The sequence below is a fragment of the Schistocerca nitens genome, chromosome 1 (assembly GCF_023898315.1).
Source record: "Schistocerca nitens isolate TAMUIC-IGC-003100 chromosome 1, iqSchNite1.1, whole genome shotgun sequence".
Taxonomy (NCBI): domain Eukaryota; kingdom Metazoa; phylum Arthropoda; class Insecta; order Orthoptera; family Acrididae; genus Schistocerca; species Schistocerca nitens.
The window spans coordinates 521533213-521550518 of record NC_064614.1 but is presented as its reverse complement, the minus strand read 5'-3'; the positions used below and the strand labels follow the sequence as shown (position 1 = coordinate 521550518).

General features: G+C 38.8%; 1 protein-coding gene across 1 annotated transcript in view; it reads right to left on the bottom strand.

Moving 5' to 3' along the window:
• Positions 1 to 17306, bottom strand: part of LOC126253273 (probable medium-chain specific acyl-CoA dehydrogenase, mitochondrial) — a 95500-nt gene that overhangs the window by 58471 nt on the left and 19723 nt on the right. The window contains exons 4-6 of the mRNA XM_049954491.1: positions 12685 to 12785; positions 10621 to 10701; positions 4774 to 4904 (exon numbers count right to left, since the gene is read on the bottom strand). Of these exons, the coding sequence (XP_049810448.1) occupies positions 4774 to 4904; positions 10621 to 10701; positions 12685 to 12785 (313 nt within the window). The remainder of the gene's footprint in view (positions 1 to 4773; positions 4905 to 10620; positions 10702 to 12684; positions 12786 to 17306) is intronic.

Here is a 17306-nt window from a genome sequence, read left to right as displayed (position 1 = left end):
AAATCCCCAAACCACCTTCCCTACCATCTGGCTCCTACCCTTTTAACTGCCCCCGGTGTAAAACCTGTCCATGCACCCTCCCACCACCACCTACTCCAGTCCTGTAACCCTGAAGGTGTACACGATCAAAGGCAGAGCCACGTGTGAAAGCACCCATGTGATTTACCAACTGACCTGCCTCCACTGTGAAGCTTTCTATGTGGGAATGACCAGCAACAAACTGTCCATTCGCATGAATGGACACAGGCAGACAGTGTTTGTTGGTAATGAGGATCACCCTGTGGCTAAACATGCCTTGGTGCACAGCCAGCACATCTTGGCACAGTGTTACACCGTCCGGGTTATCTGGATACTTCCCGCTAACACCAGCCCATCAGAACTCTGGAGATGGGAACTTGCCCTTCAATATATCCTCTCTTCCCGTTACCCACCAGACCTCAACCTCCACTAATTTCAAGTTGCCGCCACTCATACCTCACCTGTCATTCAACAACATCTTTGCCTCTGTACTTCCACTTCGACTGACATCTCTGCCCAAACTCTTTGCCTTTACATATGTCTGCTTGTGTCTGTATATGTGTGCGGATGGATATGTGTGTGTGTGTGTGTGTGCGCGCGCGCGAGTGTATACCCGTCCTTTTTTCCCCCTAAGGTAAGTCTTTCCACTCCCGGGATTGGAATGACTCCTTACCCTCTCCCTTAAAACCCACATCCTTTCGTCTTTCCCTCTCCTTCACTCTTTCCTGATGAAGCAACCGTGGGTTGTGAAAGCTTGAATTTTGTGTGTGTGTTTGTTTGTGTGTCTATCAACATACCAACGCTTTTGTTTGGTAAGTTACATCATCTTTGTTCTTAGATATAAGTTACGTAATGACTGTAACAAATTTAATTTTCAAGCATGATGAATGGTTCATCAGTGAGGTTTTGATAATTATATAAAATTGGGACACCGTAATTTTCAAATGTGCTTTTCTCAGCCAAAATGAACAAAAAAAGTATAAAAGTAAAACAGATAACTAAGTGCAGAGTATAATCTATTCGGAGGGAATGCACCAATGGTTCCAGGACATAGAACACAACCAGTTACTACTTAGCTACACCTTCCTACACAGTGCTTGACTAAATAAACAATAACATCCACCTGAAATCCTACTTCTTCTACTACTTTTTATTTAGGGGCAATAAATGGCAAAACCCAGAATCAATATGTCAAATGGTATATGGTAGGTATTTCTCTTTGAGGGCAACAGCATGGTGGAAATTTGGGTGTGGACTGTGTTGGGTATGAGAAAAAAATTAATACAGTTCTTGAAGGTACCTCAAATCACAGACTTGTTTCAGTAATAAACAAATGGTATTATATGGAAAACATTCTATTATATTCACTAACGCATTCACACTCTGATAAAGATGCGGGGAACCACTATGAAAAGTAACTAAAGAACAGTTCTGTGTGGTAAATTTCAATGAGTATGGATTGTAAGTGTTTGCTCAAATCTTTTTTTGTGTAAAACATGTGCGAAGAGAAAAAGACACGAGAGTGAAATATAAAAAAGGGTAAGGAAAACAGTGAACAAAATAGAGAGAGAGAGAGAGAGATCCACAACAAATGCACAGTACAATGGAAAACATGACATGCTGTCAAATTGATAAGAAATACACAAAAAAAAAAAAACCGAACTGTACAAACCTATTTTCATTAGCAATGTAATTTTCAGAAATAAATTTGACTCACAAAAAGTAGGTGTCAAAACATGTCTGGTAAATAAAGAAGAAATATATTGTGTTTTGCATCAGGCAGGGTTTAAAAAAACCTAAAATTCAGATACGATGCCAACAACGAAAAATTCAGTACATTAATACAGTTTGCTGAGAACAATATGGTTGATCTTGATACATCTAGAATCTGGTAGGGAACAAATGAAAACAAAGCTGGATGAAAGCAGTCTCGCCGGGATGGATGTCAGAAATATAGATTTTGAGAATTTATGTAAGAATAAGGAGGTACACCAGGTTACATTAAGCAATAAGCTCAGTATCATAGAAAACAAAGATCATACAGATGCTGGTGAAGGAACAGAAATATTTATGAAAAAAAAACTCATGTAAAGAGAAAAAGATATTGTTCTAGAAAGAATGCAAAAGAAAATGAAATATAGAAATGGGACAAGACAGCTATTATCAAAAAGACTGGAGTTTTAAGCAAATGCTCGCAGTATGAAAATAACTGATACATTTATTACACAAAGCTGTTTAGAAATGTCTTCAAGCAGATGTTAGTAGATACAATGAAAAATCTTGTAAAAGGAGCAAGTGAATACAATAGGGGTATGGAGGAAGCTAAATACAACCTTATGTTTGGTAGACAACTGATGAAGTGGGATGTCTACCACTTAATCAAGATGGAAGGTGACACAGTAACTAACAACACAGAGGAAATTGCACAAGCACTGAAAGATTTCTTTGAAAGTTTATATATTTCAAGAGGTGAACCAGAAACAAATCCTGGGAGTAATGCTGATGAGATATATAAAGCCATTCAGGATGTGAACAAAAGAAAATATAGTTTGGGTGATTATTTTTCAATTTGAGTGACTGAAGCTGGTGGAAAACTTCAAAAATTATTTAGAGAATGTCTGCTAAAGAAAAGGAAGTTCCCCAAAATTGGAATAGTGCTGTAAATTGCCTACTTAATAACAAAAGCTACAGACAAGACAAACAGTAGACTTATCAGCCTCTCATCAAAGTACTAAAAATTCATTAAAACCATTGCCAATTGCATAAAAAAATGGATTTTAATCCAGCAAAGGAACAGGTTGGTTTTGAAAGTGAAATGCTGAAGAATATGTACATTACTCTCATAGCTTCCATTAGGTTATCATACTGAGATACTCAGAATTGCATAAATCTGGCAAGACAATTGCCTATCATCAAAATCATTCTCAGCAGCTCTAAATATCTCAAGATTGGGAAATAATTAATTAAAGTTAAGTTATTTTCCCGTTTCAAGGATCGATAAATCATAATGATGTGGCACGACTCATTTTATATTCACATCACAAATTATTTTATAAGTATCTCTACATGCTGATCACTTACAAGGTTTGGCATTTTTTAAGTATTTATTTATTGTAAGACATACAGATGTGAGTTAGTAATTCCTACCCACGACTTTTTACACATTACAATAATTGTAATTGTTCTAAGTAATCTGCATATGGAACACACATGAATGATCTACATGATGTTGATGACATTTTATCTTTGCCTCTAATGCTGATAACTTCTATAATAAATGGTAAAACGTATTGCAGGAAGTTTTAAAGTAGGCCTGAAAATACATCACAGTGAGAGTAAAATAATGTATAACCATTACATCAGAAAGAAAGTGATACATATTAACAAAGAGCTTTGAGAATCAGTTATGAGTCATATTTGGGGTAGTTGTAGATGAGTACATGTGGCTCGGAGGGATCCAAAGGAAGGGCTGTAACATAGCCATTGAAGTGAAGCATGTTGATCTCTGACTTGCTCTGCTAATAGGTGATCACTTATGCTCTTATTTACAGTTTGGCAGTGACCATTCAATTTGATGGGCAGATGATTAGGGTGACATGACTACTTTCATGGGTGTGGCCCTCCCTGTCTCTGATTCGGTAGGATATGCCTGTGACATGACTGAAATAGGAAATGCTAGATGGGTGCTTGGGACAAGGGGTGGAGAATCCCTTACCCTGTATGTTGCAGGTCTTGTTAAGGCCTTTGCAGATACGTATTGAACTCCAAACTAGTTTACAATCAGCTCTCTCACACTATGTTCGCATTTGCTCCTAACAAGCCCGCTACTACTACTAACCAGCTGAGACAGGAGTATCTCTTCCTTTTTGCCCAATACAATCCAGTTCTGAAGCGGCTACTTATGCTAGCACTCTGACAACCTTTTATCAAGTCAATAAATAAGGAATATTCTACTAAAAAATCTTCCCATCTCACCTGCAGTGATTCTCTGCCACTCACTCAACCTTTGAAACACAGTGGTCCATCCTTATGTGATGACTACTCCCAACCCCTTCGTTACATTGGGCTTATCAGAGTGAATGACTCAGGTGCAAGGCCTGTCTTATGTGTCCACCCAGAATATCTTATTCCAATCTCCCAACAATTGGGGTCACCTGTGAAAGCAATCAACTCTGCTTCAACCTCAATTCCACTTTTTGTGCCTGCTTTTATTCCAACCAGCTGTGAACAAAACACTTGACTTCAACGGTTATGTCACAACCCATGTCATCTGTGAGCTCTCAAACAACATTGGCTTTCTCCAAAAGCTAAGCAATTTTCCATCTTTTCTAGATCCCTGTTTATTCTTTGATATTGCAATTGTTTGTCGCAACATTCTTTTTCCTCTGCCCACAAACACCTCCCACGCCTTCTCTATCTCTTCCCTCACAAAATAGTTCCCATCTCTTCACTTCAGTTTACTGTATACGTCTGTTTAAGATGAGCTCTCATTCTCTCCACATTACTACTATTACTCTGTTCTATCCTCTTAATTTCCACCCCCACCCCCTTACTTCACGGCATATTACAATATCTACTTCTGCCTGCACCAGTTAGTTCACTGATGCCACTTTCCTATCTCCTTCTCCCTCCATCTTCCTCTCACATGCTCCACCAGGTAAAGCCCCTCACAGGAGTCACATTCATACAAAATGTACACGATATATTATTTTATACAATGATCATAGTATGGCATTGGTCATAGAGGAAACTAACCAATTAGCAACTCCTCCATTTGTTATCCACATTTTCTGGCCGTTGATGATGTATTCATCACCTTTCTTCTCAGCACGTGTTTTAACACCACTGACATCGGAACCAGCACCTGGTTCAGTAACACAGTATGCCTGTAAAGCAATGAATTCAGATAGTTTAATTACAAGAGAATGAAAAGCAGCTAACAGGACTACAGATTGATGGAAAATCCATGACAGAATAAAATATGTACTTGAAGCTACATCACCACTCACCAAATTCATGTAGAAAAGAAAATTACTTAGCATTTTACAATGTCCTGTATCAGAGTACTCCCCTTCCCCATACACACAAAACAAAATATTAGTTGCGTGTAAATTACTCCCCAACTAAGAACTTTCTCCAAAAGCTAAGCAATTTTCCATCTTTCATAGATTCCTGTTTATTCGTCAGCATCTCCAATTTAGTGAACCAGAAAATGACTCATAATTCTTTTTTAAATAACCATTTTATTTCTGTCTTTTGCATGAATATTTTTCATTTACATAGGTGCAATAAGTGGAGTGTTATAATTGCTGGACATTGTAGTGTTAGTAAGGAAGAAAGTTTTTTTGTAAGAAGCAAGTCACGTAAGATCTCTTACACATACAACACTGTAACATGTAATTAAAAATATATAAAATTAAAAAACTGAATGTAAAGAATAACTATCTACTTTCAATGCAAAGCTACACATGCTGAAATAAATTATAACAATTTAGATTATTAATTACTGGAATTCTAACATTCAATTATTGTAATATTTCTTCAAATATTTGGTTTTCATTATATACTTTCAGAAATTGGATGTTTGTAAAACTGGTATATCAGATCATCAAAATCCCAAGGTGGTAGGAGGTCCCAGCACATAATTCTAAAAATGTTCTCATCTGGAGAGAGATCCGATGACCTTCCTGGCCAAGATAGAGTTTTGCAAGCACGAAGGCAAACAGTAGAAACTTTCACTGTGTGCAGGAGGCATTATCTTGCTGAAATGTAAGCCCTGGATGGCTTGTCATGAAGGGCAACAAAAATGGGGCAGAGAGTATCACTGACATGTTGCTGTACTCTATGAGTGTCATCAATGATGACCAAAGAGATCTTGCTATGAAAACAAATGGCACCCCAGACCATCACTCCTGGTTGTCAGGCCGTACAGTGGGCAAGAGTCAGGTTGGTATTCTACCTTTGTCCAGGACATCTCCAGACACGTCTTTGACCTGGAGTTTCATTCATTGGAGCAGAATTGTCTTCAGTGATGAGTCCTGTTTCGAACTGAGCCCTGACAACCAGCAAAGTGCTGGATCTAGGCCATTTACAACTGCCTCTGCCTGATAGATTAGCCTGCTTTGATCTGGTGTCTTCTTAGGTACAATGGCAACAGGTGTTTATTACTCTCTTCTATGATCCCACCACAAAGTTGTTGATCTATGAAGTCTTCCGTTACAGGCAGCTAATTTCTATTGAACATTTATTTCAAATGTCACAGAAATTGCAAGATCCCTCACATGTTTATTGAAGAAAGGATTAAAATTTCAATGATCTCCAGATTTCAAAACATTTGTAAGGCTGAAATATTTAGTGACAACTAGTCCAGTTCTTGATTTTCCATACTATCAGAAGCAACTTATGATGTCTTTTGATGCTAGCAATTTTGTCTTGGATTGCATTTTAAGCCGGGAGGTACACAGACAAAAAATGCCCAATAGCATGTGCATCCACATACCGCAAGAAGGCAGAGAAAATGTATTCTAGGTGGTGATGCGAGCACTTATACTAATTTCCAATGTTATTTGTACTGATTGTGCTTCAAAGTAATAACTGACCACTTGGCCCTGAAATGACAAATGGGATTTAATAATCTGACAAGTCATCTCACTAGATCAGCTTTACAACTGTGTGAATTCAGTTTTGCAGTAGTATGTCAATCACATAAATCACAGGGAAATACACATGGACTTAGTCACAAAATATGCACCATAGAATGCACAGGGGGTTGATGCAAAAGAATGGCAAGAAGCACAAGGTGATGACCCAGAACGTTGACAGTTCACGGCAACCACAACTGAGCACAGAAAGACAGAAGGGCGGGGGGGGGGGGGGGGCAGAGGGGGGGGCATATACAATGACAAGATGTATGTGCATAGTTCAAATGGTTCTGAGCACTATGGGAGTTAACATCTGTGGTCATCAGTCCCCTAAAATTTAGAACTACTTAAACCTAACCAACCTAAGGACATCACACACATCCATGCCCGAGGCAGGATCCGAACCTGCGACCGTAGCGGTCACGCGGTTCCAGACTGAAGCGCCTAGAACCGCACGGCCACACCGGCCAGCTATGTGTATAGTGGTACCACCCAAATTACGAAATGACATATTGAGGCAGGGTCACAATTCAGTTTTAGCCAGACGCAGTTATCAATAAGCTATGGAACACAAAGTTGCACAAAATTACTGGTGGATTACATGCAAACAAGATGGCAACCATTGTGTCAAAAACTGTATTCCACGTGCACAAGAAGTGGGACTCAGCCACCAAGAAGTGGGGCTCATCCATCAAAAGGTTACATAACGGAGGTTACCAGAGGCAGATTAACAATTTGAGACGACTGGCATTGACATACTCTGTTTTCTTAAATATCTGTATGAAAACTTTATGTTCTAACAGTAGCTGATTCTTTTTTGCATTCTGTGTCCACCAGCTATTCCTAACCGGCAGGCAGAAACAGTGACGCAAGCAATGGTTAATCTAGGAAGACTAAAGTTTGGAACATCTGAGACTGATAAAGGACCAAGCGATGAATTTTATGTCAGATTTAATAAAGCAGTTGTGTCAATTATTATTCATTAATAAATTCAGGACCAGTGCGTTACACTCACAGGCAAACAGATGAACTGAAAGAAAAAAATGTTGAGTTACTATGTTAACAGCCATCCCAATGATCACGTGCCCCACATTCTTATTCAGTGGCGGTGTATAACTCAAAAATGCACAAGGGAACAGACTTATCTTTATACAAGGTTATTTCCAGTCAAAAGATGCCATCTGTTTTTGAGCTGCATAAACCCCCTCTAGCAAAGTGGCCAAACGTGTGTGTGTGTGTGTGTGTGTGTGTGTGTGTGTGTGTGTGTGTGTGTGCGCGCGTGTGTGCTACTTTACAAGAAGGCGTTTTGATCAATAGCTTAAATGCATATCAGTCTTTTTGTTGTGCCCATCCGCAAGTCAATGTCTCCTCTATATGATGAGTAGCATTCTATTCTTTTATTACATTGTTATTATTCCATCCTGGCTTTTCCACTATTTGAAATACTTAATTTGTTTGTTGCCCCTATTCAAAATTCAAGATTTTGTTACAAGTCCCGTAAAACTGTAATTTAAAGTTAGTTTCATGTTCTGTGAATCATTTGTATGCTTGATTGTAATGATGTGGAATGTGTCATTTTACATTCACACTGCAGATTTATATGTAAATATGGCTACAGGTTGACCATTTACCAGTTTCTTTATTTCTTTCTTTTATTAAAAAAGAAGAAAATACAGATGTGAGTACGTAATTTCTACCCATGACCTTTTACATATCATGAAAATGTAAATCCTGCTGTGGAACAGAAGGAGTTGTCAAAGAAACTCTATTTAGTTTGTTTTGAATCTTTCTTTGTCGTCAGACATTTTATACTCTTGACTATGTAATCAAACTTTTGGTGGTCACATAGTGCACCCCTTAAACTTAATATGGAATACTGAACACCGTTTTTCCTTCTGGTACTGTAATTACATACATCATAGTCCCCTATGGAGTGTAGCAAGTTATTTACAACAAGCTTCATGAGGGAATAAATATACTGTGAAACAGTAGTCAAAATGTCTAACTCCGTAAACAGATGTGGTTGAGCAGGTATTAGTGTCATCTGTGTAAAGAACACTTTCTGGCTGTTGTACAAGGGCGATTCAAATAAAAACTTTAAAAGCGCTATAATATTTTTAATTATAACAATGAACAAAAAACACTTGTGTGTTATTCTTCAATGTACTCTCCCTGATGTTCAATTCACGTATTCCACTGCTTTGGAAGTGCACAGATACCACGACGAAAGAATTCTTTTGATCATGCGTGTAGCAAGCCATGCATCGCGGTTTCCAGTTCTTCATCACTTTGAAATGCCTGCCTCCCATTGCTTCTTTGAGTGCACCGAACACGTGAAAGTCACTACGAGTGCGGTCTGGTGAATGAGGATGTACCAGACATTCGAATTTAATTTCATCAATAGTCTCAGTTGTGTTGCCATGCTGTAGCAATCCTGAAGCCCGAAGTCCTCATTTACTCCTGATTGCAGAGCGAAGTTGATTTTTCAGCTCGTCTGAGTGAGAAGTACTGGTTACTTTCACTCTATCCATGTAATGCTCCAAGATTATTCGATTTTAATTCCGAAAGAGAATGAGCATTACTTTTCCAGCGGATGGTTGAGCATGGAATTTTTTTGGTTTCAGCGATGAGCTGTGATGCCATTCTTTGCCTGGCCTTTTCACTTCTGGTTGGTGATAGTGGACCCAAGTCTCATCGCTTGTAACAGTTTTTCACAGAAATGTATCACCTATGATGTAGAAATGATTAAGATGTTCTTAACAGGCATCAACGGAATGGGTTTTCAATTCAGCAATCAGCTGACGTGGCACCCATCTTGCAAGATCTTACATTGTGAACAACATTCTGCACTGAACCAATATTAATCTTCAAACTCGTGGCTGTTTTGTTCAGCGTTACAAGTCTGTTGTCCTTTACATGATCCTCTGCTAACACAATGTTCTTGTCTATCATTACGCAGTGAGCCTGCCCTGGTCTTCGGGCATTCTCCACAGAAGTCACACTGCTTTTAAACTTCCTACAATGCTCTTACATTTGCTACAATGACAAACACGAATCACCATACTGTATGGTCACTCTGCGATAAATTTCGATTCGTTTCACATCTTCGCGACACAAAAAGTGCACCACAGATTGCTGCTCAATGGTGGTGCATGTTGACAGTGGGATGCCATCTTGTTGTGGATGTTGCTGCCTTCTCCTGCATTGTAGCATCACTCTGCCACCTGTCTATCACTTTCTGATACTCAAGGAATACTACTGCTATATACCAAGTCCGTCACACAACTTTTCAAAATTTCACAGAACTTTTAACATTTTCATTTGAGTCACCTTTGTATATTACACGGAAGGTCACTTACATATACTAGAAACAATACTGCACCTAAGACTGAGCCTTGTGGAACCTCAAACGTGATTTCCTCTGGTGATTTGTTGAAAGTAGTACCACAGTAATAACTGCAGCATTATTAAGAGCTGTGAAACATAATTTCACAATCCAAGCACCTTCCATGCCTTAAGCATGGAAAGTCCTGGTGGATGCTTACTTCAAATTTGTGTCTTCTGGGAAACAAGCCTAACACTTATTTATAGAAGTGTGGAAAACTACCTTAAAAGCAACTATCAAAGCTGGCCTGTGTTCCAGAGCAATGGTCACTAATTCACCACACTGATTCTACTTGGTTCTGGCTCACCTGCCTGCCTTATCTTGCCATCTAGTGTGCTACACATTGAAATACATGAAAAGGTTGTGTCAACTTAAGATCAATTTCAGTAATAAATAGGCTAGTAAACGTATCATGAACATGTTACAATGCAATTATTTCTTGTTGGTTATATTTGAGTTTTGTAGGAAAAATGAAGATCAATAAAAACAGGATATTGCCTGTTTTCCAACAAACCAGTTCAACCAGTCAGTTACGAGAATTTGAAGTTAAAGTGAAGTTAGCTAGAACAGACTTACAGCAAGAAGTGGTTCTTCAACCAGGCGCCCCAAGTACTTCTTCTGCTGTTCTTTGTTTCCAGCCAAAATCACAGGCATTTGCTGTGAACAGAATGAACAATCAGTAAAGCACATGCAAGGAGCACCTAAAAATACACAAAGACGCCTAACTAAATATACCCAGACATTTGTCAAACAGCCCTGAGTAAGTTGCTCATGCACAAGGCACCCTTTCTTCAATTTTATTGTGGGGCATTCAAGCTACACCTGGAGTAGTTGTTATAAATAACATTCTGATTTAAACTTCACTTTACAGAACAGCTCCCAAGCAACTTTTCTTTTGTGTTGTTTAAAGCTTTCCTGATGTATTGACTGTGAACCCACTTCCCTGTGTATCTCTACCTTGCTCATCATGTGTAACTACAAATATTTACAAGACTGCAACATCAAAACAAAGCTGCACAAAAATCGGACCATGAATTGTACTCTCTTTTTTAACAGGAGACTACACACAAGGTGGGTGCAGAACTTAATCAGTTCTGTCGTTTTTTAAATGAGACATTTGATACAGTAAATGTATTTTTATCCAACAAACTAGGGATGTCATTTAACAACATTATGGTGTTAGGTGGTCGTACCAAGGCTTTAAGAAAAGTGATATTAAGGTGCATTCATCAACAAACTTGAAAAATTGGAATGGGTTTTTACAAAAATATTCTTGAATACAAAATGGCCCATTTTTACAAACTATATTCAGTATGAATCAATAACATTTTAAACATTCATATTATATATTATTACAGCTTCTACTTTTTATTCTGAAGTTCACTGTGAAATTATTTTAATATTAAATATGTCCAGAAAAATAATAAAAATGAGCCTTTTGAGAATCACCTAAAAGCAATCATAACTTTAATTCAGTTATGAAAACAAAATACACAGAGCTTGCATTATAGTTTACAAAGTTTCAAATTTTACTGCTCACAGTCATAGTGATACAGTCTTAAACTAAAAATCTGTAACATTACTAAAATGGGCTTTAAAAGCTCCCCCTTAAGCACTGCTCAATTGACTATAATATTGTGAGCAAAAAAGCAGCCACATCCATGATAAAAGAAAGGAAGGGAGCCCCCCCCCCCCCCCCCCCCACACACACACACACACACACACACACACACACAGAGAGAGAGAGAGAGAGAGAGAGAGAGAGAGAGAGAGAGAGAGAACTTGCAGGTAGTTACATTGTTCCAGCATTGTGACTGACTGAGTTGAGTTGTTATATTGTGTGTGCAGTTGAATGGCTAGGATGAACATGTAAGAGAGACAGAAAGGGAGGTTCAACAGCTTCTTAGGTTAGGAAGTGACAGCACAGGAGAAGGGTGAGAATGGAAATATGTACCAGAGAATGTTCTCCCTGCAGTGGGAAGGAATGGTTACTGCAATGTAAAAGCCCACATAAATACAATTTTGAACACTCTGTCATTGTTTACTATTACAGAGGCGGAAGCAACAATAGGTAATTCAAACAATACCCACACCAAAGAAAAATATTTAAATGTAAAAAAATGAAGTCTCTCAATCTTTTGTCAGAAGTATATTTATTTACAATCCATGTTTGAATTTAAACACATAAGTGTGTGAAAGAACATCCCCAAGTTTTAATACCACCAATTCGTATTGTAAGAATGCAGTGTCAAGTTATCGGTTTGTGTTTGCATTAAAATTAAAAGTGATGAACGTTCAAAACTACTTGTGGCTAAAAATGAGGATAAAATAACATTTAGAATCCAAGCATGGGGCATGTTTAATCCTAATGTGTTGTAATTTCAGGGATATAAGTAAATGAAAAATTTTGAGACAAAACTTTTAATATCATAAGTTGTTTCAGATACACTTCTCAAATAATTTCATTCAGCCAGGTGGACAACCTACACTAAAATCAAACTGATAAACAGTATAAATCCATAATACTTATTACAATACATTTATTTTTTGTAAAAAAACATGTGAAGGGTATTTCTTAAGGTAACACTTGAGAAACTGATTATGCACTCTATAAAAAGAATGAAGGTATACTCTACGTACACCAAGGCCACTGGCTTCCAAGGCTGTCATAATTCCCGTACAGCCATAGGCAAGTTCTTCAGCCATCATACAGCCATCAAAAACTCCTAATCCCAGTCCACCTGAAATTACATTATGCATTATTCTGGTAGACTCACACCAATTTACAAGTTAGTAAGGCCAAGTATGCTTTTATAATCATAAGCATGAACCTGATGAGAAGAGCTGTCAAATGTTGCTAATTTCTTCTACAGTGGAATCTTAATTTGTCAAAAGGCATAATGCAGCTGCACTGGGAAGACAAAAATTGCTACACACGTCAGTACATGCAGGTACAGTAGAAAGAATAAGATTGTTTCAGCATCTGTTTAGTACCCAAAAAAACATTTACCAGTATGTTAATTCCAATGTAAGCAAATTATGAAAAATAATATGATTTGCAGTTTTCAAAGTTTCAAACAGAATAAACAGCATATGAGTTGAAACTTCCTGGCGGATTAAAACTGCCTCATAGATCGAGAGTTGAATGTGGGACCTATGCCTTTTGCAAGCAACTGCTCTATCAACTGAGCTGCTAAAACACAATTCACAATCCACGCACTCTGCCTTACTTCTATCACTACCTCATCTCCTACCATCCAGACTTCACGGAAGTTCTACCTTTAACTTTGCAGGACTAGAACTCTGGGAAGAAAGGATACTGCAGAGACATGTTGTAGCCACAACCCGGGGGATGGGTCCAGAAGGAATTTTTAACTCTGCAGCAGAGTGTACACTCATGTGCAGCTTCTTAGCAAATTAAAACTGTGTGCTGGACAGACTAATTCAGCTTCAGTCTGGCACACAGTTTTAATTTGCCACGAAGTATCATATCGATGCACATTATGCTGCAGAGTGAAAAATTAATTCCAGTACAAGAGTTTGCTCTGAATTTCGTGAAGTCTCATGGCAGAATTTTTTCTTTACTTACTTCCAGGATATTTCAAACCCACAATATTAATGATGACCATAAGTACAAAATACAACTCGCACTCGAAATCTGTCAGGAAGGTTCAAAATTATCAAGTCTGGCAATGGGAACTGTTAAACATTGTTGGAAGGGCAGGCCATATATTTGAGTAATTACAAGTAAGGACAATTACTTTTCGCAACGTGTGTAACTGACCAAATAGATGTCAGATGACTACGGAGAACTTCCAACACCAGAAAACTGCAGGGAAATATAGGACGACCTGCAATGTATGGTGCTGGGACTGGCAACTGACCCTCAACGTAAACAAATGTAACATACTGCACATAAATAGGCTAAAGTACTCATTACTGTATTGATTACATGATTGCAGAAAAATCACTGGTAGCAGTCACATTCACAAAATACAGGGTTTGGGCAAAAAATATAGAAGCATCTGAGAAATGCATATTTGAACATAAATGTAGATGCTAGCCAAGCCTGCAGGTTACGCGATGTCATATTTAACCATGAATGGCACCTGCATAGTGAACTCAATACACTGTCAATGTCAACTGTATCCAGAACAATGTTCTGTGTAGTTGTGAGTGCTTTATGTAGGAGTTACATGAATTCAAATGTAGGCAAGTTGTTAGTGCTCATGGATGCTTCCATAAGATAGTCACAGTGTTTGGTGTTTCAAAAGACACTGTACCTAAGATTTATACTGCATACAGGGAAGACAGAAAAACATCATCTGCTAAGTAACAATGCAGATGAAAGAGTGTGTTGACCAGTCGGTGACAGACAGTCGGTAACAGACAGTTGGTGGCAAGGACTGTGACAAAAAATAAGAGGACGATACCTGCAAAAGTCATGACAGTACTGAATGTTGCATACCAGAACCCTGTAAATGTGGTTCCCAAGCCACAAATCCAAGCCAAGTTTACATTAGCCACGTTTAAATCCGATGAGTGAAACATGGGGGGGGGGGGGGGGGTGTTCAGTGATGATTTGTGTAGCCGTATCATGGTATTCAATTGTGCCATTGTTACTCTGCAAGGTTGCGTTAATGCCAAGGGTTATGTGACCGTTTTGGCTGATCATGACCATCACAAGGTACAATGTTTGTTCACAATGGTGATGCTGTGTTTCAAGACGACAGGGCCTCTGTCCACAAAGCTTGCATTGTCAAGGATTGGTTTTGTGAGCACAAGGATGGAATGTCGCAGTTCTCTGACTACCACAGTCACTATATCTCATTATTATTGAGCCTTTGTGGTCTGCTTTGGAGACAAGGATGAGTAAGCACCACCCACCACCATCATCGTTACCTGAACTTGCCATGATTTTGCAGAAAGAATGGTATAAGATTCCCTTAGAAACTGCACAGCACACCTTTATCCATTCTGAGATAGCTCAAAGCTGTTTTAAAAGCTAACAGTTTTCCTACACCATATTTAGGCACGACAATAAGTTGTATTTGTGATGTTTCCATAATTTTGTATAACCCCTTTATCTAAGAATATACACACAGAGTGATTTGAAGTGGCACAGCCACATAAAACTAATCAGATAAGGTAGATGGCAGACCGAGATTACTGAAAGAATCCTCAGGAAACTTAGTCCACCCAGAGGAAGAACGTAGTTTACAAAACGCTCATTCAACCAATACTCTAATACTGCTTTTCAGTCTGTGATCTGTACAAGGCAGGAGTAACAGAGGAACTAGAGAAGATCCAAAGAAGAAAAGCACAATTCATTACAGGTTAATTTAGAAAGCAAAAGTGTCAATGACACACTCAGCCAACTCCAGTGGCAGGATCCTGCAAGAGGGGCATTCTACTTCACAGTGTGCTTCACTGAAGTTCTGAGAGCATATATTCCCAAAAGGAAGAAAGGTAGATTAGAGTTTAATGTCCCCTCCACATCGAGGTCATTAGTGACAAGATACTAGATCAGAATGTTTCAAAGAGGGGAACGAAGTTGGCCATGCTCTTTCAAAGTGACTATCCCAGCATTTTCATGGAGAGATTTAGGGAAACCACGAAAAACCTAAATCCAGATGGCCAGACACCTAGTAGAACCATCATCCCCCTGAATTTAAGTCCAGTGTGCTAACCAGTGCCACGTCTCGCTCGATACATTCCTGAAAGAGTCAACCAATATAATGCTTTGTCCTATGTGTATCTCACAAAAAGACAGATTCGAACTCACGTGAAGGCTTACCAGCAGTCTTTCTTCCTTTGGAAAAGGAAAAGGCAGCAGTGACAATGGTACACAAAGCACCCTCCACCACATACCACAAGGTGGCTTGCAGAGTATAGATACAGATGTAGAACAGTGTAATACTTCTGCAATTGTGTGACTTGTTATTAGAAGAAAAAAATATCTTTAAATATACAATGGTATGAAAAAATAAACAGAACAATCCAGCTTTCACAAACGTACACAGTTAAGACTCTCAAATAGTTCAAGGAAAGAAGTTCCTGAATTTTTCCTATATTTTAAAATGTACAGTCAGGAAACTGTGTTGCTTAATGTCATAGATGAATACAAATGAATGCACAAAGTCTCATGCGGACTGAAACTAGAAAAAGTAAACAAAGCCTACGATATGTGAAAAATGTGGGAGCATAGGGACATGGTTCAAAATAAAGGAAAGGTTACAGATACACAAAAATTACATAAGCCTATGTGCTAAAGCAAAACATATTTCCCATACTGCATGCATGCAAAACCTTGAAACTAACAGGGATACAATGATTACTGCTTGCACGTAAAATTGTAGAGGTGTGCACGTAAGAAGGCTTCAACGTAAAGCATTCTTTGCAGAAAGATGAGAATATTTTACCTATAGTTAACTCTGCGTGTGCTAAGTAACCTCACCATGCCTAAACTAACAGGAAAATTAATATTAAATGTTCTACACTGAAGAACCAGAGAAACTCGTATAGGCACGCATATTCAAATACGGAGATATGTAAGGAGGCAGTACATGGCACTGTGGTCGGCAATGACTACGTAAGACACCAAATGTCTGGTGCAGTTGTCAGATTGGTTACTGCTCCCACAATGGCATGTTATCACGATTTAAACGAGTTTGAACGTGGTGTTATAGTCAGCGGACGAGCGATCGGACACAGCATCTCCGAGGTAGTGACGAAGTAGGGATTTCCCCGTACAACTATTTCATGAGCGTACCAGGAAAACATCAAATCTCCAACACTGCTGTGGCCAGAAAAAGATCCTGCAAGAATGGGACCAACGACAACTGAAGAGAATCGTTCAAAGTGACGGAAGTGTAACCCTTCCGCAAATTGCCACAGATTTCAATGCTTGGCCACAAACAAGTGTCAGTATGCAAGCCACTCAACGAAGCATGATCTATATTGGCTTTTGGAGCTGAAGGCCCACTCATGTACCCTTGATGACTGCACGACACAAAGATTTATGCCTCGTCTGGGCCCATCAACACCGACATTGGACTGTTGATGACTGGAAACATGTTGCCTTGTCGGGCGAGTCTTTTTTTTAATGGGACCAAACTACTGAGGTTATCGGTCCCTCAAATTGTATTGACTGGGTGTATGTGTACGGGTATGGAGACAACCCATGAATCGATGGACTCTGCATGTCAGTAGGGGACTGATTCAAGCTGGTAGAGGCTCTATAATGGTGTGGGGCATGTGCA